Source organism: Aquarana catesbeiana, linkage group LG03 (genome assembly GCF_042186555.1).
Source record: "Aquarana catesbeiana isolate 2022-GZ linkage group LG03, ASM4218655v1, whole genome shotgun sequence".
In the NCBI taxonomy this organism is placed as follows: Eukaryota; Metazoa; Chordata; class Amphibia; order Anura; family Ranidae; genus Aquarana; species Aquarana catesbeiana.
The window spans coordinates 634,374,108-634,395,581 of NC_133326.1; the positions used below are offsets into that span (position 1 = coordinate 634,374,108).

General features: G+C 43.6%; 1 protein-coding gene across 1 annotated transcript in view; it reads right to left on the reverse strand.

The window, feature by feature from the left end:
• Nucleotides 1-21,474, reverse strand: part of COLGALT1 (collagen beta(1-O)galactosyltransferase 1) — an 84,977-nt gene that overhangs the window by 10,753 nt on the left and 52,750 nt on the right. Inside the window, exons 9-10 of the mRNA XM_073622501.1 lie at nt 8,711-8,843; nt 2,222-2,349 (exon numbers count right to left, since the gene is read on the reverse strand). Of these exons, the coding sequence (XP_073478602.1) occupies nt 2,222-2,349; nt 8,711-8,843 (261 nt within the window). The remainder of the gene's footprint in view (nt 1-2,221; nt 2,350-8,710; nt 8,844-21,474) is intronic.

The window sequence follows — 21,474 nt, forward strand, 5'->3', positions numbered from 1 at the left end:
TGGTGGCAACAACTGCAATCATATTTTTGAGATAACTGGCAATGAGTTTTTCACATCGCTGTGGAGAAATTTTAGCCAACTTATATTTGCAGAATTGTTCTAATTCAGCCACATTGGAGGGCTTTTGAGCATGAAGAGATTAAGGTCATGCCACAGCATCTCAATCGAATTTAAGTCCGGACTTTGACTAGGCCACTCCAATAATTTAGTTTTTTGAAGCATTCAGAGGCGGACTTGCTGGTGTGTTTCAGGTTGTTGTCCTGCTGCATAACCCAAGTCCGCTAGAGGTCACAAACTGATGGCCAGACATTCTCCTTCAGGATTTTCTGTTAGAGCTCAGAATTCATGGTTCCATCAATTATGGCAAGTTGTCCAGATCCTGAAGCTGCAAAGCAGTCCCCAACCGTCACAATGTTTGCCTGTTGGCATGATGTTCTTTTTATGAAATGCTGTGTTTGTTTTATACCAGCTGTAATGGAACGTACACGTTCCAACAAGTTCAACTTTTGTCTCATCAGTCCACAGAATATTTGCCAAAAAGTCTTGGGGATAATCAAGATGTTTTTGGCAAATGTGAGATGAGCCTCTGTGTTCCTTTTGGTCAGCAGAGGCTTGCGCCTTGGAACTCTCCCATGGGTGCCAATTTTGCCCAGTCTCTTTCTTAATGTTGAATCCTGAACACTGATCTTAACTGAGGCAAGTGAGGCCTGCAGTTCTTTGGATGTTGTTCTGGGTTCTTTTAGGACCTCCTGGATGAGTCACGTTGTCCTCTTATGCCCCGTACACACGGTCGGAATTTCCGACAGAAAAAGTCTGATGGGAGCTTTTCATCGTATATTACGACCGTGTGTATGCTCCATCAGACTTTTTCCTTCAAAAATTCAGACGGACTTTCTTCTATATATATATGTTCTATATTTTTGCTGACGGAAAAAATTACTATGGGAAAAAACGCTCATCTTTATGCTGTTCCGACGCACCAAAAACGAAGCATGCTCTGAAGCAAGTACAAGACGGAAGTGCTCAGTCTGGCAAAACTAGTATTCATAGTGGAGATAGCACATTCCTCACGCTGCAAATTCTGTGATCTTTTAATGCAGCGCATTCTTTTGTGCTTTATAATGCTAGAATAAAGAAGTTGTTTTGCTGCTGATATTCACACAGAGTTCTGACAAACTTATTTCTTTATTATTTCCTGTGATCTCATGAATAATCTTTTATCTTATACGATCTGAAAAGCGCAAATCGTCTCTCACCAAACTTCTAACACCAGATAAAAAACGAGATTAGTAGAAGGAGCCCAAAGGGTGGTGCACTGGGTATTGAACTTCCTTTTTCTAGTCCCGTCGTATGTGTTGTATGTCGCCGCGTTCTGGACTGTCGGAATTTGGTGTGATCGTGTGTATGCAAGACAGCTTGAGCAGAATTCCGTCGGAAAAACCTTCAGGAGTTTATTCCGACGGGAAAACCGGTTGTGTGTACAGGGCATTAGAGTAAATTTGTTAGGCTGGCCACTCCAGGGAAGAAATACCACTGTTCCAAATTTTCTCCATTTGTGGATAATGGCTCTCACTGTGGTTCCCTGGAGTCCCAAAGCCTTAGAAATTGCGTTGTAACCCTTTCCAGACTGATACATGTCAATTACTTTGTTTCTCATCTGTTCTTGAATTCCTTTAGATCATGTCATGATGTGTTACTTTTTGAGATCTTTTAGTGTGCTTCATTTTGTCAGACAGCTTCTATTTAAGTGATTTCTTGATTCAACAGGTCTGGCAGTAATCAGGGATAGGTGTGCCCCCCCCCCTTAATAAATGAAATCATAATTTAAAAACTGCATTTTGTTTTTACTCAGGTTATCTTTGTACAATATTAAAATGTATTTGATGATCTGAATCATTTAAGTGTGAGGAATATGCAAAAAATACATAAAAAAATCAGGAAGGGGCAAATACTTTCACAGCACTGTATGTGTTACTAGAAGGAAATTATAAGAGAATTCCCTACTACTGTACACATTCCAGGACAGCCATGTTTACTATATATTATGACACTACTAAATATTTACTATGTATTACGATACTACTAAATATTTACAACACAGTAAGAAAACTGCTGTTCTTTCTTGATGACTGTCCTAATTCCACTTGTAGAACTAATGAATTCATTACATAAATAACTTTCTCTGTCCCTTCCCCTCATTCTGCACTCAAACATCTCTCACATGAGGTCCCAGTCCAGCTGTGCCTTCTCCACGTCCTGCAGCAAATTCTCCAGACGCCTCTTAAAGAAGATTTCAAATCTCAGGTCATCTTCCAATACGGCAGAGATGGCGAGTGAACGTTCCACAATCTATGAGAGTGGGTGAGATTACGACGAGCATTAGGCTGGCAATTTTCAGAAAGAATTACATTTTTGTAAGATTAAGAGAAAATTGAGTACTGTCCGTGATACTTTTTCTTTATTTGCACTGAGGCACCTTTCACACTGGGGCGGGGGCATTGTCGGCGGTAAAGCGCCGCTATTGTAAGCAGCGCTTTACCGTCGATATTCGGCCGCTAGCGGGGCAGTTTTACCCCCCTGCTAGCGGCCGAGAAAGGGTTAAAACCACCGCAAAGCGCCTCTGCAGAGGCGCTTTGCTGGCAGTATAGCCGCGCCGTCCCATTGATTTCAATGGGCAGGAGCCGTGAAGGAGCGGTATACACTCCGCTCCTTCACCGCTCCGAAGATGCTGCTAGCAGGACTTTTTTTCCCTTCCTGCTAGCTAGGAATTAAAGCAGCGGCACTTTCGGGTCGGTTTGCAGGCGCTATTATTAGAGCAATAGCGCCTGCAAACCGCCCCAGTGTGAAAGGGCCCTAACATCCAATTTTTCAGGACAAGCTTGCGGGGTATGTCCCATTCAATAAAGACAACTGTAAGAGTAAGAATATATATACAGTGGGATCTTGGTTTACGAGTAATGCGGTTAACAAGCGTTTTGAAAGATGAGGAACTTTTTTTAAATGGAACTTTTCATGGAAAAAAATGCAAAAATTCACCAAAAACGCAGTGGACCACACCAAAAGCGCATCTGGAACGCATCCAGGGATGCGTTTCTATGGTGTAAAAAACCCAAAAAACCCCATACATAGCTTTTAAACTACTACACCATCACCGGCTTTCTGTTGGCTCTTTGTTGAGCTCCATCTGTTCCAAAGGGAGTTGCCTTTTGCTGCTGGAGTGATTTTGGAGCGGAACTGCATACAGCTGGGGAAGATGTGCCTGAGAAACAATGCTGCGTCCGCCGTACCTGCTACAGCTTATATTCTGGCGAGCGTGCCTTTGGTTAAAGTGTTTGTTAACCCTAAGAATACAAACACTGCCAGACCTTCTGTTAGAGCCTGGCAGACTGCAGTAGTCTTTCATAAAAACGAGCGTTGTAAATACTCATGACCGCTGTATACATCGGATGGATGACTTTTGCAGGAGGGGCTGTGATCTCCCTCTGACGTCAGCCGGGAAGATCACGCCTCTCCTGCAGTAGCCCTGTAAACCTGGCCGAGAGACACGTGACCGGCCTGAAGACAGCGCTAAAACAGTATTTACAGCGCTCATTTTTATGAAAGAATAATGCAGCGTGGTATGCTTAGATGTCATAGAGGGGCTGGCAGTGTCCATTTACAATTTTTAAATTTGCGGCGGGGGGGAGACATACAGACACAAGATGACAAGCAGGAAGGAGAGGGTGAGGGGAGAGAGAGGAGAACAGAGGACAGCGTCTGACGGAGAGACGCATTTTGATCACAGTGATCAGGGCGGAGCAGCTCTGATTTTCGTGATTTTAGAGAGGTCATACAGGAAGTGGCAGATTCGGGGTTTTTTTTTTTACAGTTTAGAGGGGGCAGATTACAGAGCACATGCACTGTGCAATCTGCTTTAAGGCCCCTTTCACACTGGGGCGGTTTGCAGGCGTTATTGCACTAAAAATAGCGCCTGCAAACAGGGCTTTCACACTGGAGCGGTGCACTGGCAGGAGAGAAAAAAAAACTCCTGCAAACAGCATCTTTGGAGCGGTGAAGGAGCGGTGTATTCACCACTCCTACCCATTGAAATCAATGGGGCAGCGCGGCTATACCGCAGGGCATAGCGCCGCTGTAGCGGCGCTATGCGAGCGGTTTTAACCCTTTTTCGGCCGCCAGCAGGGGTTAAAACCGCACCGCTGGCAGCCGAATACCGCCGCTTAAACGACGGTAAAGCTGCGTTAAAAATAGCGCAGTTTTACCGCCGACGCCCCCACCGCCCCAGTGTGAAAGGGGCCTTAGACCCCTTTCACACCAAGGTGTTTTTGCAGTGTTTTAGCGCTAAAAATAACGCTATTAAAACGCTCATAAAACGCTCCCCATGCATCTCAAAGGACCCTTTCACACTGAGGCGTTGCGCTGGCGGGGCGTTGAGAAAAGTCCTGCAAGCAGCATCTTTGGAGCAGCTTTTGGGTGTTGAACAAAGCTCTTCAAAAACGCCCCTCTCCATTGAAATGAATTGAAAACGCTGTAAAAACGCCTGAATAACGCCTATAATCCGCCCTGAGCTGTAGAAAAGTCACATGAACTCACAAAAAGGTAAACATGCAAGCAGAAATGAGAGCAACAACTACAACAACAGGACTGAAATTGTGGGAAGGTCAGAATGATTAAACAGACCATCAAAGTGCCCAAAAAACAAAATTAAGATGTCAAAAAAAGAATTAATCCCAGAAAAATGAAGATTTGAAGTAAAACAAGACACTGCTTGTTACTTTGCAAGACACTGCTTGTTCTGGTTCTGGTTTTGGGACTAGTGGGAGCGGGATTAGGGATTTGGGACTAGTGGGAGCAGGATTAGGGACTAGTGGGAGAGGGGTTAGGATTAGGGTTCTGGTTTTGGGACTAGTGGGAGCGGGATTAGGGTTGAGATTAGGGATTTGGGACTAGTGGGAGCGGGATTAGGGTTAGGGTTCTGGGACTAGTGGAAGTGGGATTAGGGATTAGTGGGAGGAGGATTAGGGTTAGGGATTTGGGACTAGTGGGAGCAGGAATTAGGGTTAGGGATTTGGGACTAGTGGGAGTGGGATTAGGGTTGGGATTAGGGATTTGGGACTAGTGGGAGTGGGATTAGGATTAGGGTTCTGGTTTTGGGACTAGAGGGAGCGGGATTAGTGGGAGCGGGATTCTGGGACTAGTGGAAGTGGGATTAGGGTTAGGGATTTGGGACTAGTGGGAGCAGGAATTAGGGTTAGGCATTTGGGACTAGTGGGAGCGGGATTAGGGTTAGGGATTTGGGACTAGTGGGAGCGGAATTAGGGTTCGGGATTTGGGACTAGTGGGAGCGGGATTAGGGTTAGGGATTTGGGACTAGTAGGAGCAGGAATTAGGGTTAGGGATTTGGGACTAGTAGGAGCAGGAATTAGGATTCTGGTTTTGGGACTAGTGGGAGCGGGATTAGGGTTGGGATTAGGAACTAGTGGGAGCGGGGTTAGGATTAGGGTTCTGGTTTTGGGACTAGTGGGAGCGGGATTAGGATTCTAGTTTTGGGACTAGTGGGAGCGGGATTAGGGTTAGGGTTCTGGTTTTGGGACTAGTGGAAGTGGGATTAGGGATTTGGGACTAGTGGGAGCAGGATTAGGGTTAGGGATTTGGGACTAGTGGGAGCAGGGTTAGGGTTCTGGTCTTTGGACTAATGGAAGTGGGATTAGGGTTAGGGATTTGGGACTAGTGGGAGCAGGATTAGGGTTAGGGATTTGGGACTAGTGGGAGCAGGAATTAGGGTTGGGATTAGGATTCTGGTTTTGGGACTAGTGGGAGCTGGATTAGGGTGGGGATTAGGGATTTGGGACTAGTGGGAGCGGGGTTAGGGTTCTGGTTTTGGGACTAGTGGAAGTGGGATTAGGGATTTGGGACTAGTGGGAGCAGGATTAGGGTTAGGGATTTGGGAATAGTGGGAGCGGGATTAGGGTTAGGGTTCTGGGACTAGTGGGAGCAGGATTAGGGATTTGGGACTAGTGGGAGCAGGAATTAGGGTTAGGGATTTGGGACTAGTGGGAGCGGTATTAGGGTTGGATTTAGGGATTTGGGACTAGTGGGAGTGGGATTAGGGTTAGGGATTTGGGACAAGTGGGAGCGGTATTAGGGTTGGATTTAGGGATTTGGGACTAGTGGGAGTGGGATTAGGGATTTGGGACTAGTGGGAGCAGGGTTAGGGATTTGGGTTAGGGATTTGGGACTAGTGGGAGCGGGATTAGGGTTAGGGATTTGGGACTAGTGGGAGCAGGAATTAGGGTTAGGGATTTGGGACTAGTGGCAGTGGGATTAGGGATTTGGGACTAGTGGAAGCGGGATTAGGATTCTGGTTTTGGGACTAGTGGGAGCGGGATTAGGGTTGGGATTAGGGACTAGTGGGAGCAGGGTTAGGATTAGGGTTCTGGTTTTGGGACTAGTGGAAGTGGGATTTGGGACTAGTGGGAGCGGGATTAGGGTTAGGGATTTGGGACTAGTGGGAGCAGGAATTAGGGTTAGGGATTTGGGACTAGTGGGAGCAGGATTAGGATTCTGGTTTTGGGACTAGTGGGAGCGGGATTAGGGTTGGGATTAGGGATTTGGGACTAGTGGGAGCATGGTTAGGATTAGGATTCTAGTTTTGGGACTAGTGGGAGCGGGATTAGGGTTCTGGTTTTGGGACTAGTGGAAGTGGGATTTGGGACTAGTGGGAGCAGGATTAGGGATTTGGGACTAGTGGGAGCAGGATTAGGGTTCTGGTCTTGGGACTAATGGAAGTGGGATTAGGGTTAGGGATTTGGGACTAGTGGGAGCAGGATTAGGGTTAGGGATTTGGGACTAGTGGGAGCAGGATTAGGGTTAGGGATTAGGGACTAGTGGGAGCGGGATTAGGGTTCTGGTTTTGGGACGAGTGGGAGTGGGATTAGGGTTCTGGTTTTGGGATTAGTGGGAGCTGGATTAGGGTGGGGATTAGGGATTTGGGACTAGTGGGAGTGGGGTTAGGGTTCTGGTTTTGGGACTAGTGGAAGTGGGATTAGGGATTTGGGACTAGTGGGAGCAGGATTAGGGATTTGGGACTAGTGGGAGCGGGATTAGGGTTAAGCAGTGTCTTGTAAAGTAACAAGCAGCGTCTTGTTTTACTTCAAATCTTCATTTTTCTGGGATTAATTCTTTTTTTTTGGCACTTTGATGGTCTGTTTATTCATTCTGACCTTCCCACAATTTCAGTCCTGTTGTTGTAGATGCTCTTTTCTGCTTGCATGTTTACCTTTTTGTGAGATCATGTGACTTTTCTACAGCTCAGGGCGGATTATAGGCGCTATTCAGGCATTTTTACAGCGTTTTCAATTCATTTCAATAGAGAGGGGCGTTTTTGAAGCGCTTTTTTCAACACTCAAAAGCTGCTCCAAAGATGCTGCTTGCAGGACTTTTCTTAATGCCCCGCCAGCGCAACGCCTCAGTGTGAAAGGGCCCATTGAGATGCATGGGAAGCGTTTTATGAGCGTTTTAATAGCGTTATTTTTAGCGCTAAAACACTGCAAAAACGCCTTGGTGTGAAAGGGGTCTAACGGACCAGGAAATCAATTTTTTTTTTTTTGGGATTAACAAACACTTTAAGGTGGCGAATATATATGGACTTTGATTTAAACGAGATTTCAGGTTTGGTACATTGAACGCCATTTACTTCTTTTTTTGCATGTTTTTGTTATATTCACTGGAGCTGAATCATTTCATGATATTACAATTTTGGGTTTCCCTTCATTTACTCTTGGTCACAATGGTCACGTGGACAAATAGGGAGGATGAAAGAGGGTCCAAGTAGTTAGGAAATTGTGGTAAAAATGTGATTCAAAGCCTTACCGACTCTAGCCAAAGCTAAAAGGTTTTGGCTATATATAAACTTTTAGCAAAAATTTTAATTCACTACATTACTTAAAGCGTTACCAAACCCAGGAGCCTGCATTCATTATATCCCCCACAGAACATGGGAATGCAATTATTTTAGGAAATATAAACCGCTAAATACCTTTTCTCATCAGCAGCGAGAGCAGTCTTGTGACTTTTATCAGTGTTCAGCCAAGCGCTGGTTAAAGCTTGTAGGAGGAGGAGTTTGCATTCTCCTCTGACTGTTCTATGAGGCTCAGTGACCCCGACCACCTGTCTGGACAGTGCTGATTGGCTCTGTGCTGATCACATGCACCCTCCCAAAAAACAAAAACAAAAAACCTCTCTAGCAATACGCACTAAACTGAGTATGTGCTCAGGGCTCTGTTGCCCAAGGCTCTGTTCAATCAGCAGATAGATTGGGGACAGTAAAAGAAGGGGAGAATCAGAGAAGACAGGATCAAAACAGCCTTTTTTACACAATGCGGAGGATTAACCCCTTAGGTTCCACAGTAAGTATAACAAACATGCTTTACTGCAAATACACACTGATTCTACTGTTGTGGGTTTAATAACACTTTAATAGTGCAGTTTTAACAATTATTTTAGCTTTGTTTTTTTGTCCAAGTCTGACACTTTAGGCTTAGTATCAGTTTAGAGGTCTGATCATTGCTGACCTGCCAACCGCCTAATCCAGCACACTGTCCCCCAGATCCTGAAAGTGCATAACAATGTCAAAGACAGAAGAAGGCCAATTTCAACCTCCTCAAGTTGAACTGCCCAGACCCATCTTTTCCCATGAGGTCCCCCTCCTCACCTCCTTCCAGATGTTGTAGTGACTGAGGAAACAGCCCATCTCTCCTCGCGTCAGGGGACGGCCGTGATAAGGATCCTTGTATCCAGGGAGCATCTTTATACCCATAGCTGTTACCTGAGACTCATTCAATGACCTAGACAGACAGAGATATGGATAGATCAAAACAGACTAACCCAGTTCTCACAGTGATCTTTACAGAGCAGGGATCCTTCACCAAGGATATACATACTACTTGGGGGTATGGGAACAAAAATGATGAGGGGTATAGGACCGGATCTCTTATAAAAAAATAAAGATACAGATATAGATATAGATATATATATACACACACACACACACACACACACACACATTATATATAAAAACAAGAATAATACATAATAATGTGTTCTCTTCACCACTACTTATCACTCTGAAACAGGATTTTCTGCATCATTGAGCTTATAATCAAAGTGGAGAAATTAATATATTAAAATAATGTGCAATATATGGAAGTAACATTGTAGTTAACTGGTCCCCCGTTCCAATGTTTTGATAGATATAATATATATTTGAGATTTTTGCTATATATAATAAAAGCTGTTTTATTACAGCTGTTCCGTTTCTAGCTAGCCATAAGTAAAGTAAAACATAGCTACTGAAATCCACAAATCATACTGGTACCAAATACAACTGGTGATGATGATGCAGATTTCAACAGTCTGGTGAAGGGGGTATGGGGGCAAACCACTGAGGGCCTTAAAAATTGTAAAAAGGTCAATGACATGCCAATGCCTGGCCAGATTATTAAAGCGGGGTTCCACCCAAAAATGGAACTTCCACTTTAAGTGATGGTTGGGGGGGGGGGGGGGGCAGATTTTTAGGAGGCATCCAGCTCCCACTTCCTCCTGGGGCTCCACGGTGCAGGAAGAAATTTCACCTCTCCCCCTCCCTCCCTGCAATCTTCTGGGACACGTCGCAGGTCCCAGAAGATTGCCCGGCCATTCACAGCGCACAGAGTGGCTCGCGCATGCGCAGTGCATGCCCGGCTGTGAAGCCACCCACAGATGGGCACCCACAGTTACAATGGCGCTGGCGCGGAGAGGAGCGGGGCTTCATTTGCCCGCATTGCTGGACCTTGGGACAGGTGAGTGGCCGATCATTAAAAAGTCAGCAGCTACACTTTTTGGAGCTGCTGACTTTTAAATGGGTGGAACGCCGCTTTAAAGACACTCTGTTTCCAGACTATTAATTTTAACAAAAATCTCAAGATTATATGTACAGTTTATGTGAAAAAGGTTCTCTTATGCAGACATCAAAAGCCCTCAGACTGATGCTGGGTGCTGCCATATTGGATAACAGCCCCAGCAAAATCAGAGCTGTCAGTCAAGTGACACTAACATTCTGCATTGCTCCTCCACTGCTGGTTACATAATAGGTTATGTAGGGAAGTGGAGGAGCTGGGCCAAAACTACCAGGAATTAAAACACTCTTTTAGAAGAGCAGAAGGCTATGATATGGCAGAAGTGGGTGGGCTGTGCCAGAAAACTGACTTGTCCTGAAGCAGATAAATATGCTAACAAGTTCAGAGGCATATTATTATTGCAAGGGAAAAAATGTTTGACACATAAAATAAAATGGACTGAACATGGATCTTACTATCAAATATTTTTATGACCATTCTCATCTCTGCGATTCTTTCCCCCTCATGTTTCTACAGTGTGGAAAAATAATAACGATTTCATCCCCTGCAAATTTTGTAAGTTTGCCCACTTACAAAGAGATGAAGGGTCTATACTTGGCATCATAGGTGTATTTTGAATGAGAGACACAGAATATCAACCAAAAATCCAGAAAAAACATATGATACAAATTTATTGGCAGTTCAGTGAGTAAAATAAGTATTTGATCCCCAAGCAAAACATGACTTAGTACTTGGTGGAGAAACCCTTGTTGGCAAGCACAGAGGTAAGACACTTCTTGCAGTTGCATGCCAGGTTTGCACACATCTCAGGTGAGATTTTGGTCCACTCTTTACAGATCTTCTATAAATCTTTAAGGTTTCTTGGCTGTCCTTTGGCAACTCAAAGTTTCAGCTCCCTCCATAAATTTTCTATAGGATTAAGGTCTGGAGACTGACTAGGCCACTTCATGACCTTAATGAGCTTCTTTTTGATCCACTCCTTTGTTGCCTTGGCAGTATGTTTTGGGTCATTGTCCTGCTGGAAGAACATATTTGGGGGGCACACCATACAATGCATTTAAATTCAAGATGGTGCTGCTGTAAGACCTATAAACAGTACAAAATATTTTACAGCGCACACATACAAGAATGACATTTCCTGCAGGGCTAGTTAAAAACACCTGAACATATTCAAAAAAATACGGGGGTTTGGTCACACTATATGGTCATATAGTGCTAAGCCCACTTACTGCGACAAAGTACCCCGAATTAGTGGGTCCTACACTAGGTGTTCAGGTGTTTTTAACTAGCCCTGCAGGAAATGTCATTCTTGTATGTGTGCGCTGTAAAATATTTTGTATTGTCCTGCTGGAAGACCCATCTTCAGTGTTCTGGCTGAGGGAAGAAGGTTCTCATCCACAATTTTACAATACATGGCCCGCCCATTGGCCCCTCAATGTGGCACAGTCAGCCTGCACCTTTAGCAGAGAAAATCGTAATGTTTCCACCTCCATGCTTGACTGTATGAATGGTGTTCTTAGGGTCATAGTCCGCATTTTTCTTATTTCAAACACGGCGGGTCGAGTTAATGCCAAAGAGCTCACTTTTGGTCTCATCTGACCACAGCACTTTCTCCCAATCCTTCTCTGAATCATTTAGATGCTCATTGTCAAACTTCAGAGAGCCTGTACATGTGCCTTCTTGAGGAGGGGGACCTTGCGGGCGCTGCAGGATTTCAATCCATGGCGGCGTATTGTGTTACCAATGGTTTGTTTGGGGTCTGTGGTCCCAACTACCTTGAGATCATTCACAAGCTCCTCCTGTGTAGTTCTGGACTGATCCCTCACTTTTCTCATGATCACCCTTACCCCATGAGGCGAAATACTGCATGGAGCTCCAGACCGAGGGCGATTGATGGTTATTTTGTATTTCTTCCATTTGCAAATAATCGCTCCAACAGTTGTCTCCTTCTCACCAAGCTTCTTGCTGATGGTCTTGCAGCCCATTCCAGCCTTGTGTAGGTCTACAATCTTGTCCCTGACAACCTTTGACAGCTCTTTGATCTTGCCCATGATGGTAGGTTTGAATGGAAGCAGGAGTCTGTGGGCAGGTGCCTTTTATACACATAACGAGTTGTAGTTAGGAGCACCTTTTTAAATTAACAGGACTAATCTGTGTACCACATGAGCACATACTGCAACCAGTCTGTGGGAGCCATAATTCTTGTTGGTTGGGAGGAGATCAAATACTTATGTTACTGCATGGTATACACTCTATATTGTTGTTACCACTATATTGTGCATTGGCTGTCTAGGTGTCCTGGCCTCCTCACTGCCCATGTTCATTCGGTGCGGGAGCTGTGATGCACACTGGGGCTTTCCTCCCTCCTGCCCTTGACGCTCGGGGGAGGGGGGAATACGCCACCACTGTGTATCGATGTCACACAAATTCCTCCCGGACGTTGGCGTCCCCACCCCCTCCCTTCCACGCGCGTGTCTGTGGTGTGGGGGGCATAGCATGTATTTATGGGCGGCAGCCCGGGTGTGGCCTGAGTTCCTCTGAGCCCTCCGTCACATTGGCCTTACACCATTACTGGACTGGTTCCCTTCTCCTTTCAACACAGGTACATCTTACACACTCACTCTTTTTTTTAAATTTCCTCCTTCACTGGGTGTTTTGGTGATGATCCCTCATATGGTCCTCCACCTTCACTCCCGGTTGGCCTCCATTTCATCTTTTTATCCCTGGACTAACCACTTTCCCCACCCAGTCCACTTTATCATTAAATTTTTATCATTATTTTACGCACATAGCCTCAATATTGTTTTACTTCACTGTTCTTATCACATTTCACCATTCCCTACATTTACACTAGGGGTGTTTGGGGGGCCCGGATCCGCCTGGATGGTTGTCTGTGATGCGTGCCACCATTGTACATGCCCTCTTTGCTCCTGACACTGATGCCCTTGGGTGGCCCACAGTCCTTTACACCATGCCTTCTAGTGCACACATATCCGTAAGTTATCTTGTCTTATCCAGTTTTTGGGGGGTATTTACCTATCCTCCCCTACCCTGACATAGTAAACTTACGTAGTTAATTCATTCTCCCATTGCAGATACCTCACATGTCTGCTCTTGAAGAGCAGTTTAAAGCCGTGAAACGCGTCGAGCTACCAGATATCGTGTACGAGCTACACACCCACCAAGATATGTGTCCATATTTTTATCGTGATAGGGATCAAATGACTATTGACCGTGCAAATGCTATTATTTTAACATATATATCCAACTATGAATACGGTGGACCCCTTTATTTTACCATGACTACAAATATTTGTAAACATGTTATTACTAATGATTGCCAGTCTAGAAATTGGCACCATGTCATGGGTGCATTTCTTTGTACATGGAATTCAATGTATGTAAACATGTTTTTATGCATTATTAAACCATTTATTTTTTCCACCACTCTATTCATTTTGTCATCATGAGCTTCATATAAAGTCCCACCTCCTTTTTTGCATCACTGCTGCTCTTTGCTGCAGTGGTATTTTTGTCGTTATTTATTTTACTCACTGAACGGTAACTCAATTTATAACATTTGTATCAAAGGACCACAGATATATTTGTTTATTTTGTTGATACTCTAAAATCGGTAGATTGACTTCTGTAGAACCACAGTGCCCATACATGAACTGAAATCCGTTCGGTCCCTGCTGAACCAGCCGAATTTCGATCCATGTATGGCCAGCTTTAAATGAAAACATTCTACTGGTGGCCCAGGATGCCTCATATCATTTGTGGCTCACATCAGCCAGGGTCTAACAATCTCAAGAAGGGCATCAAATGTAGATACCTTCAGGTGTGTATAATCAAAGAAGTTTTGAGAAAGAGTATAGAAATACCCCTTGGACATCCTCTGCGAGACTATGAAATGCAACCAATACCAGCATAACACCCTATTTTTCCGCTAGGCCATTCTTTCGATGATTATCTTGAACTGGACCAAACCAAGTGTCAAAGAGAGCAAAATATAGGAATACATCTTGCAGAGAATTCACAAAAATGCCCGGCATGACACCACAACCTAACCACACCTCAAAGCAGATCATTTCCTCTACATCACTTCCCCTTTAAGCACTTCCCTAGAGAAAAAAAAAAAAACACTTTATCTACATCCAACAAGCTTTCTTGATGCTTTTTTAACGCTTCAAAAACAACAAAATTGTGTCAAAACCACCTCATAAAACACTACGGGAGCTTTCATGAGCATTGCTTCATTCTTCATAAATCAACACGTGTGATCGAGCCGTAAGAGATGAATTTTCAAGGACTAACACAAGGCCACTGTCCTCACCTATAACTGGCCTTTGCAACAAGGAGCACATGAAAGGGTGACACATGACAAACAAAACCAATGAAAATTCCCAGCTCAACTTACCGACCAGCTTGCAACCAACCAAATTATCCTGCCTGATAGTATGCGTATTTTCAAGGACTGCCTGTATGACAGATAGATAGCCGGATGGAATGAGAAAGGAAGTTCAGATGATGGGAGAAATGTCCTGGAGTTGAGCATGGGAGGAAGCGATGAGGGAGATAGAGAGCAGGAGGTCTTGGAAGGAGCAAAGTGGATGATTTGGGTGGTATTTTGAGGTCAGGTTGGCGACATAGCTGGGGACAGAGATATGGATGGCTTTGTATGTTAGCAGTTTGAATTTCATATGCTAAACAAGAGGAAGCCGGTGGAGGGATTGGCAGAGAGGGGCTTTCGTATAGCAGGTGCCTATTAAAAAAAAACAAAAAAACAGACCCAAACCTACTTTTACATAGCTGGGGCAACTTATATCAAAACATAACCGGCAGCTCTCTTAAAAGAGCTATAAGAATAAAAGCTCTCCCTTTTCATACAAGTCCCTTTTCAGAATTTAAATCAGATTGAATTTGCACATAGATTAAACTCATTCATCCACACAAATGATTAGCATAGCAATCTGTTCATGTGTGTGGACCGATTTCATTGATGTTTGCATGGAAAGTGTGTGGCTTCCTTGGGAATTCAAGCTGCCTTAGGAATTGTCATTTCCCACTCATGGTTGACTCACTCAAAACTGAAATATTTAGAACCAAGGGTGGTAGATAGCTGTGGTTGAAAGCTGATGGAAAGCAACAAATGTGCCAAATGCATAGTCAGTGTTATGCTTGTACAACAGCAGCAAAAAAATGATATAGAACATTAACGTTAAATCATACATTTTATTTGTTTTCTATCAATTTGCATTAAGAATTTGGAAAAAAACAAAAAACATTGCTATATCAGTCCAATTTACTCTTTGCAGCATTTAAAACCTGCCTATTGCCAAGGACAAAGGAGGAGGAGGAGAAACTATGACATCACATGACCAGAGAGAAGACCACCTCCCCGCCGCCAAGAAATGTATACAGATCAAAAAAAGTTTAGGAGTTGCTCTATGATGGTGCTCATGGGGTTTAAATGTAGATGGATTGGGCTTCAAGCAATATACATTCCCATTGGCCTCTACAGGGAAGCCTGATTGATCAATAGAGCAATATGCAGGGAAGCAGAAGGGAGAGTTGATCTTTTTCACTACTAGCAGTTAAAGATACAGCTATCACAGGTAGGTTTAGGAGGCCGCCCTGATAAAGTCTCTTTAACCACTTGACCTCTGGAAGGTTTTAGCCCCTTCATGACTAGGCCATTTTTTGCCATTTGGCACTGTGCTACTTTATCTGACAATTGCGCGGTCATGCAACGCTGTATGCATATAAAACTCACACAAATAGAGCTTTCTTTTAGTGCCTTTTGATCACCACTGCGTTTTTTATTTTCCATTACATACACAAAAAAAAGACCGAAAATAATATTTTACACTTTCTGCTATAAAACATTCAATAAAAAAATCTAAAATTTCTTCAATAATTTAGGCCAACATGTATTCTGCTACATAATTTTGGTAAAAAAAAAAATCCCAATAAGCGTATATTGATTGGTTTGCGCGAAAGTTATAGAGTCTACAAACTATGAGATATATACTGGAATTTTTATTTATTTTTTTTTAATACTAGAAATGATGGAAATCAGCGACTTATAGTGGGACTGTGACAGTATGGCAGGCAATCTGACACATGTGACAGCGGGAACCATTGACACTAATCCAGTGATCTGTGCCAGTGATATACACTCTCACTCTACTAATGACACTGGCTGGAAAGGGGTTAACATCTAGGGGCGATCAAAGGGTAAACTGTATGCCCAACATTGCTTGGTGCATTCACTGTGTGCGGTTTTTACAAAGGGATGCGTCAGTTTTTAATCCTCTGCTTTGCAGGGAAAAACAAAAGCCAGCACATCCCTGCTGACAGGACAGAGCTGTGTTGTTTACATTCATTTCTCTTTACCGATCAGCGGGTCCCGGCCAGCAATCATTGGCCAGGACCCACTGATCAGCTTGCGCTGTGACTAATAACGCACGCGTGTGCCCCCTACCCGGAGGAGCTGGATCACGTATTAGATATGTGATCCAGTGCAGGAGAGCCACTCTGCCGCTGTACTACTTGAGACGGTCATAAATCCAAAAGCAAACACTTATATTGCAGCTTACCAATTCTTAGATGTGGTGGCTGCATTAGTTTTCCTTTATTTTCACCTGGTGAATTGGCCATTAAGTCGGTTGTTTTTCAAAAGAACAAGCTGTTCTGCAGATGTAAAAAGTTAGAGGGGTGCTTACAATGATCAGTTTTTGTTTACTTACAACCTTTATTTCAAAAGGAAAAAAAAAAACAGTTCGCTCTAACTGCTTATAAACTGTAAAGTATAAAGTGTTAGCTGGAGTTGAGCTTCAATTTGTTAGTGTAAATAAATCTGCTAGTACAGCTAACATTCCCCCAGACAGACAATGATGTTGTCCAACGGTGGCCCCTGTGCTCCTTCATCCAGAGTGTATGTGAATGTAGATACCACATCTAATGACTGGTAAGCTGCCATATTACATTTTTGGTGTTAGATTTAAAGCGCAACTCCACTTTTGTTGAGAAAAACACATTCCCCTCTGGGTGATCTATGTACATTACAAGGATTTTAACAAACTTTGTTGCAGACTCCTCCATTTTGTTTTTCTGAAGAAATCCGTGTGTCCATGTAGTAAGAGAATCTAATGGGAGTGGTTTCATAATTATCAATCAGCTACAGCACCTGCAGGCCTCCAATGAGGAAAGCTGCTGGGCCTGCATCCCTTTAGACGTGATTTCCTATTGGGAGTATCTCACCAAAAATGACATTTTTGTTGCAGGGGATGCCTGAAATCTGAATTGTATCTTAGTCCAGACCTCTGGGAAAATTGGTGAGCCAATCACACAAGCAGGAAATGAGGTTTCTGGGGGGGCGCTCTGTACACATTCAGTGTACAGAACACCTTCAGGTAGCCATATTGCATTTTCAGAAAATGACAGAGCTGCAGATTGAAAAGGAAAGGTCATTTTTAAGAGCATTCAATTACAATATGACTTGAGTCGCAATTGTATACGTTGTATTATTTTTTCTTTATTTTCTATTTTTTTCCCCATGAAAGTGGAGTTACCCTTTAATAACACTTTAAGTACTTCGATTTACTGACTCGGTACAATGCCAGCAAAATCACAACAGTTGATCTTCATACTGAACCCATGATGACAAATCAAAGTACTGAAAGTATTCAAAGTGGTGAAACAAGAGGATCAGCATGACAGCATCCAGAATTTTTTAAAAGGAGATCAACACTGGCAGCCTCCAAATTTCCCTGAAGGTAGATTTTTCCAAGCATGCTGTCATCCTTTGGCACACACTTGAATCTAATATCAGAACAGCATTGCAGCTTCGTAGGATGCCGATAAATGAAGCTCACTGTATGCAGTCACAGCACATTGCATACAAACAGGTGGGGTTCTTGCGAGCCACAAGTGGACCAATGCCTCTAAGGAGTAAAACAACTATATTTAAAGCAGCAAACACTTCACCACGTTTCATTCCGTGTATTTGAATATAAATAAAATCAATTGTGCTCGCGCTCAAAATGTGAATTGAAAAAAATATATGAATATATATATAAACTGAGTATAAAATATAAACTAATTGTGCAAAAATGTTAAACCATAATTAGTATGCTAATAAAAACATACATGTAAATATATATAATGTGCAATCCTTATATATAAAATTCACAAAGTGCATCCACATAAAAGTGCAATCCTTATATAAAATGCTGAAAGTGCATCATGCATGAATATAGACCTAATTAATAAGTGCAAATCCTGTGACAATCAAGTGTCCAAACAAAATACGATCAGTAGATTCAAACTGAAACAAAGAAGTGCAAGAAAACAGTGTCCATGAATGAAGTGTTCATCAAGCTTCTCCTGAAAAGTGTCCAAATCACAACAAGCTGGATGTGCTCTCCCGTGATCCCCCACTTGTGCTTGCGCTCACCTCTATTCGTGTGACACGGTAGTTAAACAGTGTCAAAACACGCATTGGGGCCACTCCTGGGCTCACTCAGGATGCAATGATGTATGTCCAATCCTCACAGGTAAAACATCATTCATAAAAGAGAAAAAGAAAGCTCCATGGTGTAATATAGTAAGGGATTTATTTAAAGTAAAAGAAGTTCCTCCAGGAGGGTACTCACAGTATGCAGGTGCTACAGTGCACCAAACTATACAGGTGTATTTCGTTTAGCAGCGGCTCGTATGGCGTGCGGTGTGGTGTATATTCCTCTGCTTCCCTGCTGACAGCTCCGTCCTACCCCTCCCCGACGCGTATTCAGCACAGGGATCACGTGCCTTCCTCTGGGGGATATCCCCCAGAGGAAGGTGTATATTCCTCTGCTTCCCTGCTGACAGCTCCGTCCTACCCCTCCCCGACGCGTATTCGGCACAGGGATCACGTGCCTTCCTCTGGGGGATATCCCCCAGAGGAAGGTGTATATTCCTCTGCTTCCCTGCTGACAGCTCCGTCCTACCCCTCCCCGACGCGTATTCGGCACAGGGATCACGTGCCTTCCTCTGGGGGATATCCCCCAGAGGAAGGTGTATATTCCTCTGCTTCCCTGCTGACCGCTCCGTCCTACCCCTCCCCGACGCGTATTCGGCACAGGGATCACGTGCCTTCCTCTGGGGGATATCCCCCAGAGGAAGGTGTATATTCCTCTGCTTCCCTGCTGACAGCTCCGTCCTACCCCTCCCCGACGCGTATTCGCCACAGGGATCACGTGCCTTCCTCTGGGGGATATCCCCCAGAGGAAGGCACGTGATCCCTGTGCCGAATACGCGTCGGGGAGGGGTAGGACGGAGCTGTCAGCAGGGAAGCAGAGGAATATACACCACACCGCACGCCATACGAGCCGCTGCTAAACGAAATACACCTGTATAGTTTGGTGCACTGTAGCACCTGCATACTGTGAGTACCCTCCTGGAGGAACTTCTTTTACTTTAAATAAATCCCTTACTATATTACACCATGGAGCTTTCTTTTTCTCTTTTATGAATGATGTTTTACCTGTGAGGATTGGACATACATCATTGCATCCTGAGTGAGCCCAGGAGTGGCCCCAATGCGTGTTTTGACACTGTTTAACTACCGTGTCACACGAATAGAGGTGAGCGCAAGCACAAGTGGGGGATCACGGGAGAGCACATCCAGCTTGCTGTGATTTGGACACTTTTCAGGAGAAGCTTGATGAACACTTCATTCATGGACACTGTTTTCTTGCACTTCTTTGTTTCAGTTTGAATCTACTGATCGTATTTTGTTTGGACACTTGATTGTCACAGGATTTGCACTTATTAATTAGGTCTATATTCATGCATGATGCACTTTCAGCATTTTATATAAGGATTGCACTTTTATGTGGATGCACTTTGTGAATTTTATATATAAGGATTGCACATTATATATATTTACATGTATGTTTTTATTAGCATACTAATTATGGTTTAACATTTTTGCACAATTAGTTTATATTTTATACTCCGTTTATATATATTCATATATTTTTTTCAATTCACATTTTGAGCGACAGCACATTGCATGTCTTGACACATATGGTGGATGTTGGAAAGGTGGTGGGCCGTCTCCGCAGAAAAACTCAAAGCAGAACCGTGAACCATAAAAAGCCACTTCCCCGGAGATGCTGAGCAGATGGAGATCTGGAAGGTTGCACACTTGGAGGAGTTCAATACAGCTGGACATAAGCAGAGCAAGATTTCCCCAAATGCAGCCAGTCACTGCCATGGGAAGTTATAAGGAAACAAATATGAGCACATCGACATAAAATCTGCGGTGAGGACAGAATTTCCTGGCTGATGTCCAGAACATCTTGTGCTGAGGGATTTCTACAGAGAAGTCACAAGAACACTAAGAGGAACCTGGCCTGCCTTGTTCTTTTCTAGAAGAGTAAATCCAAATTACACACGCCCAGGTTCCCTTAATCAAAACGTATTATCAGATGCAGCAATAGCCAACGCCATGGAGAATTCAGAGGGCAACCTACCAGCTGAGCTTTTAGGGCCCTTTTTTTTTTAAGGCTGCGTTCCACCAAGAACTGTAAAAAAAATGGTATTTGTTTCATTATAACCAAGATAGTTATAATGCTCTATGCCAAGAGTAAGAAAAAAAATAAAAAACACACACACAGGAAAAGAAAAAAAAAAAAAAAAAAAATGCAGTCAAGCCTACCACCACCCACACTTCACCACCCATACTTCAGCCAAAGGCTTTGGAGTGACAGACGGTTGAGAATTTACTCTCCATTTACCATACTGGGAGGTTAGTGTGGGAACAGTTACTTTTTTTTAGTTTTGGAAAGTCCTTCGAAATATGAAAAGGAACACTATTAAGGCAAAAGTGAATCAAGCCATTTTTACGAACATGCCACTTTAAGGCTATGGTATCACATAGTGCAGGTCAAAATATTCCATGAACTTTAAATAACCCCCCCCCCCCCAAAAAAAAAAATAATAACTGTGTCCCTCTATAACCCTTTCCCTAGCAGAGACATTTTTGCGTTTTAAAAATATAAATTTTACTGAAGATTAGCTATAACCCCAAAACCATATGTATTTTTTCCAAAAGCAGAGACCTGGGAGAATTAAAGGGTGGTATATGTTACACGGTATTTTTGCAATTGTTTTATCAAGTGCAAAATTTCATTTAAAAAATGGAAGTACATTTTTTGGGCACAAAAATGCAATATACTGTATTACTCAATATATGGGGGGGGGCACATTCCAGTGGTAATGAAAAGCCTGCCTGCAAGCGGTAAATCCTGTACTGACTCCGCCTCCCAAAACTCCTCCTCTTAGCACCTCTGAAGTTCAGAAGGCAGGCTCTGTGAAATGTGTGACACAGCGGAGCCTATTCACAGGGCATAGTCATACCTACCAATCATTCCAGATTGCGCAGGACTGCTCTGGGATTTCACCAAAAATCCCGTCATCGTGCAAATCCAGGCTGCAATCCGGCTGGTTGTCACTTTCTGGTCCAGGCAAAGGTAAACGAGGCACTGATCTGCTTCTGGCACTGTGTTGCAGAAGGCACGTCTGGTGTGGA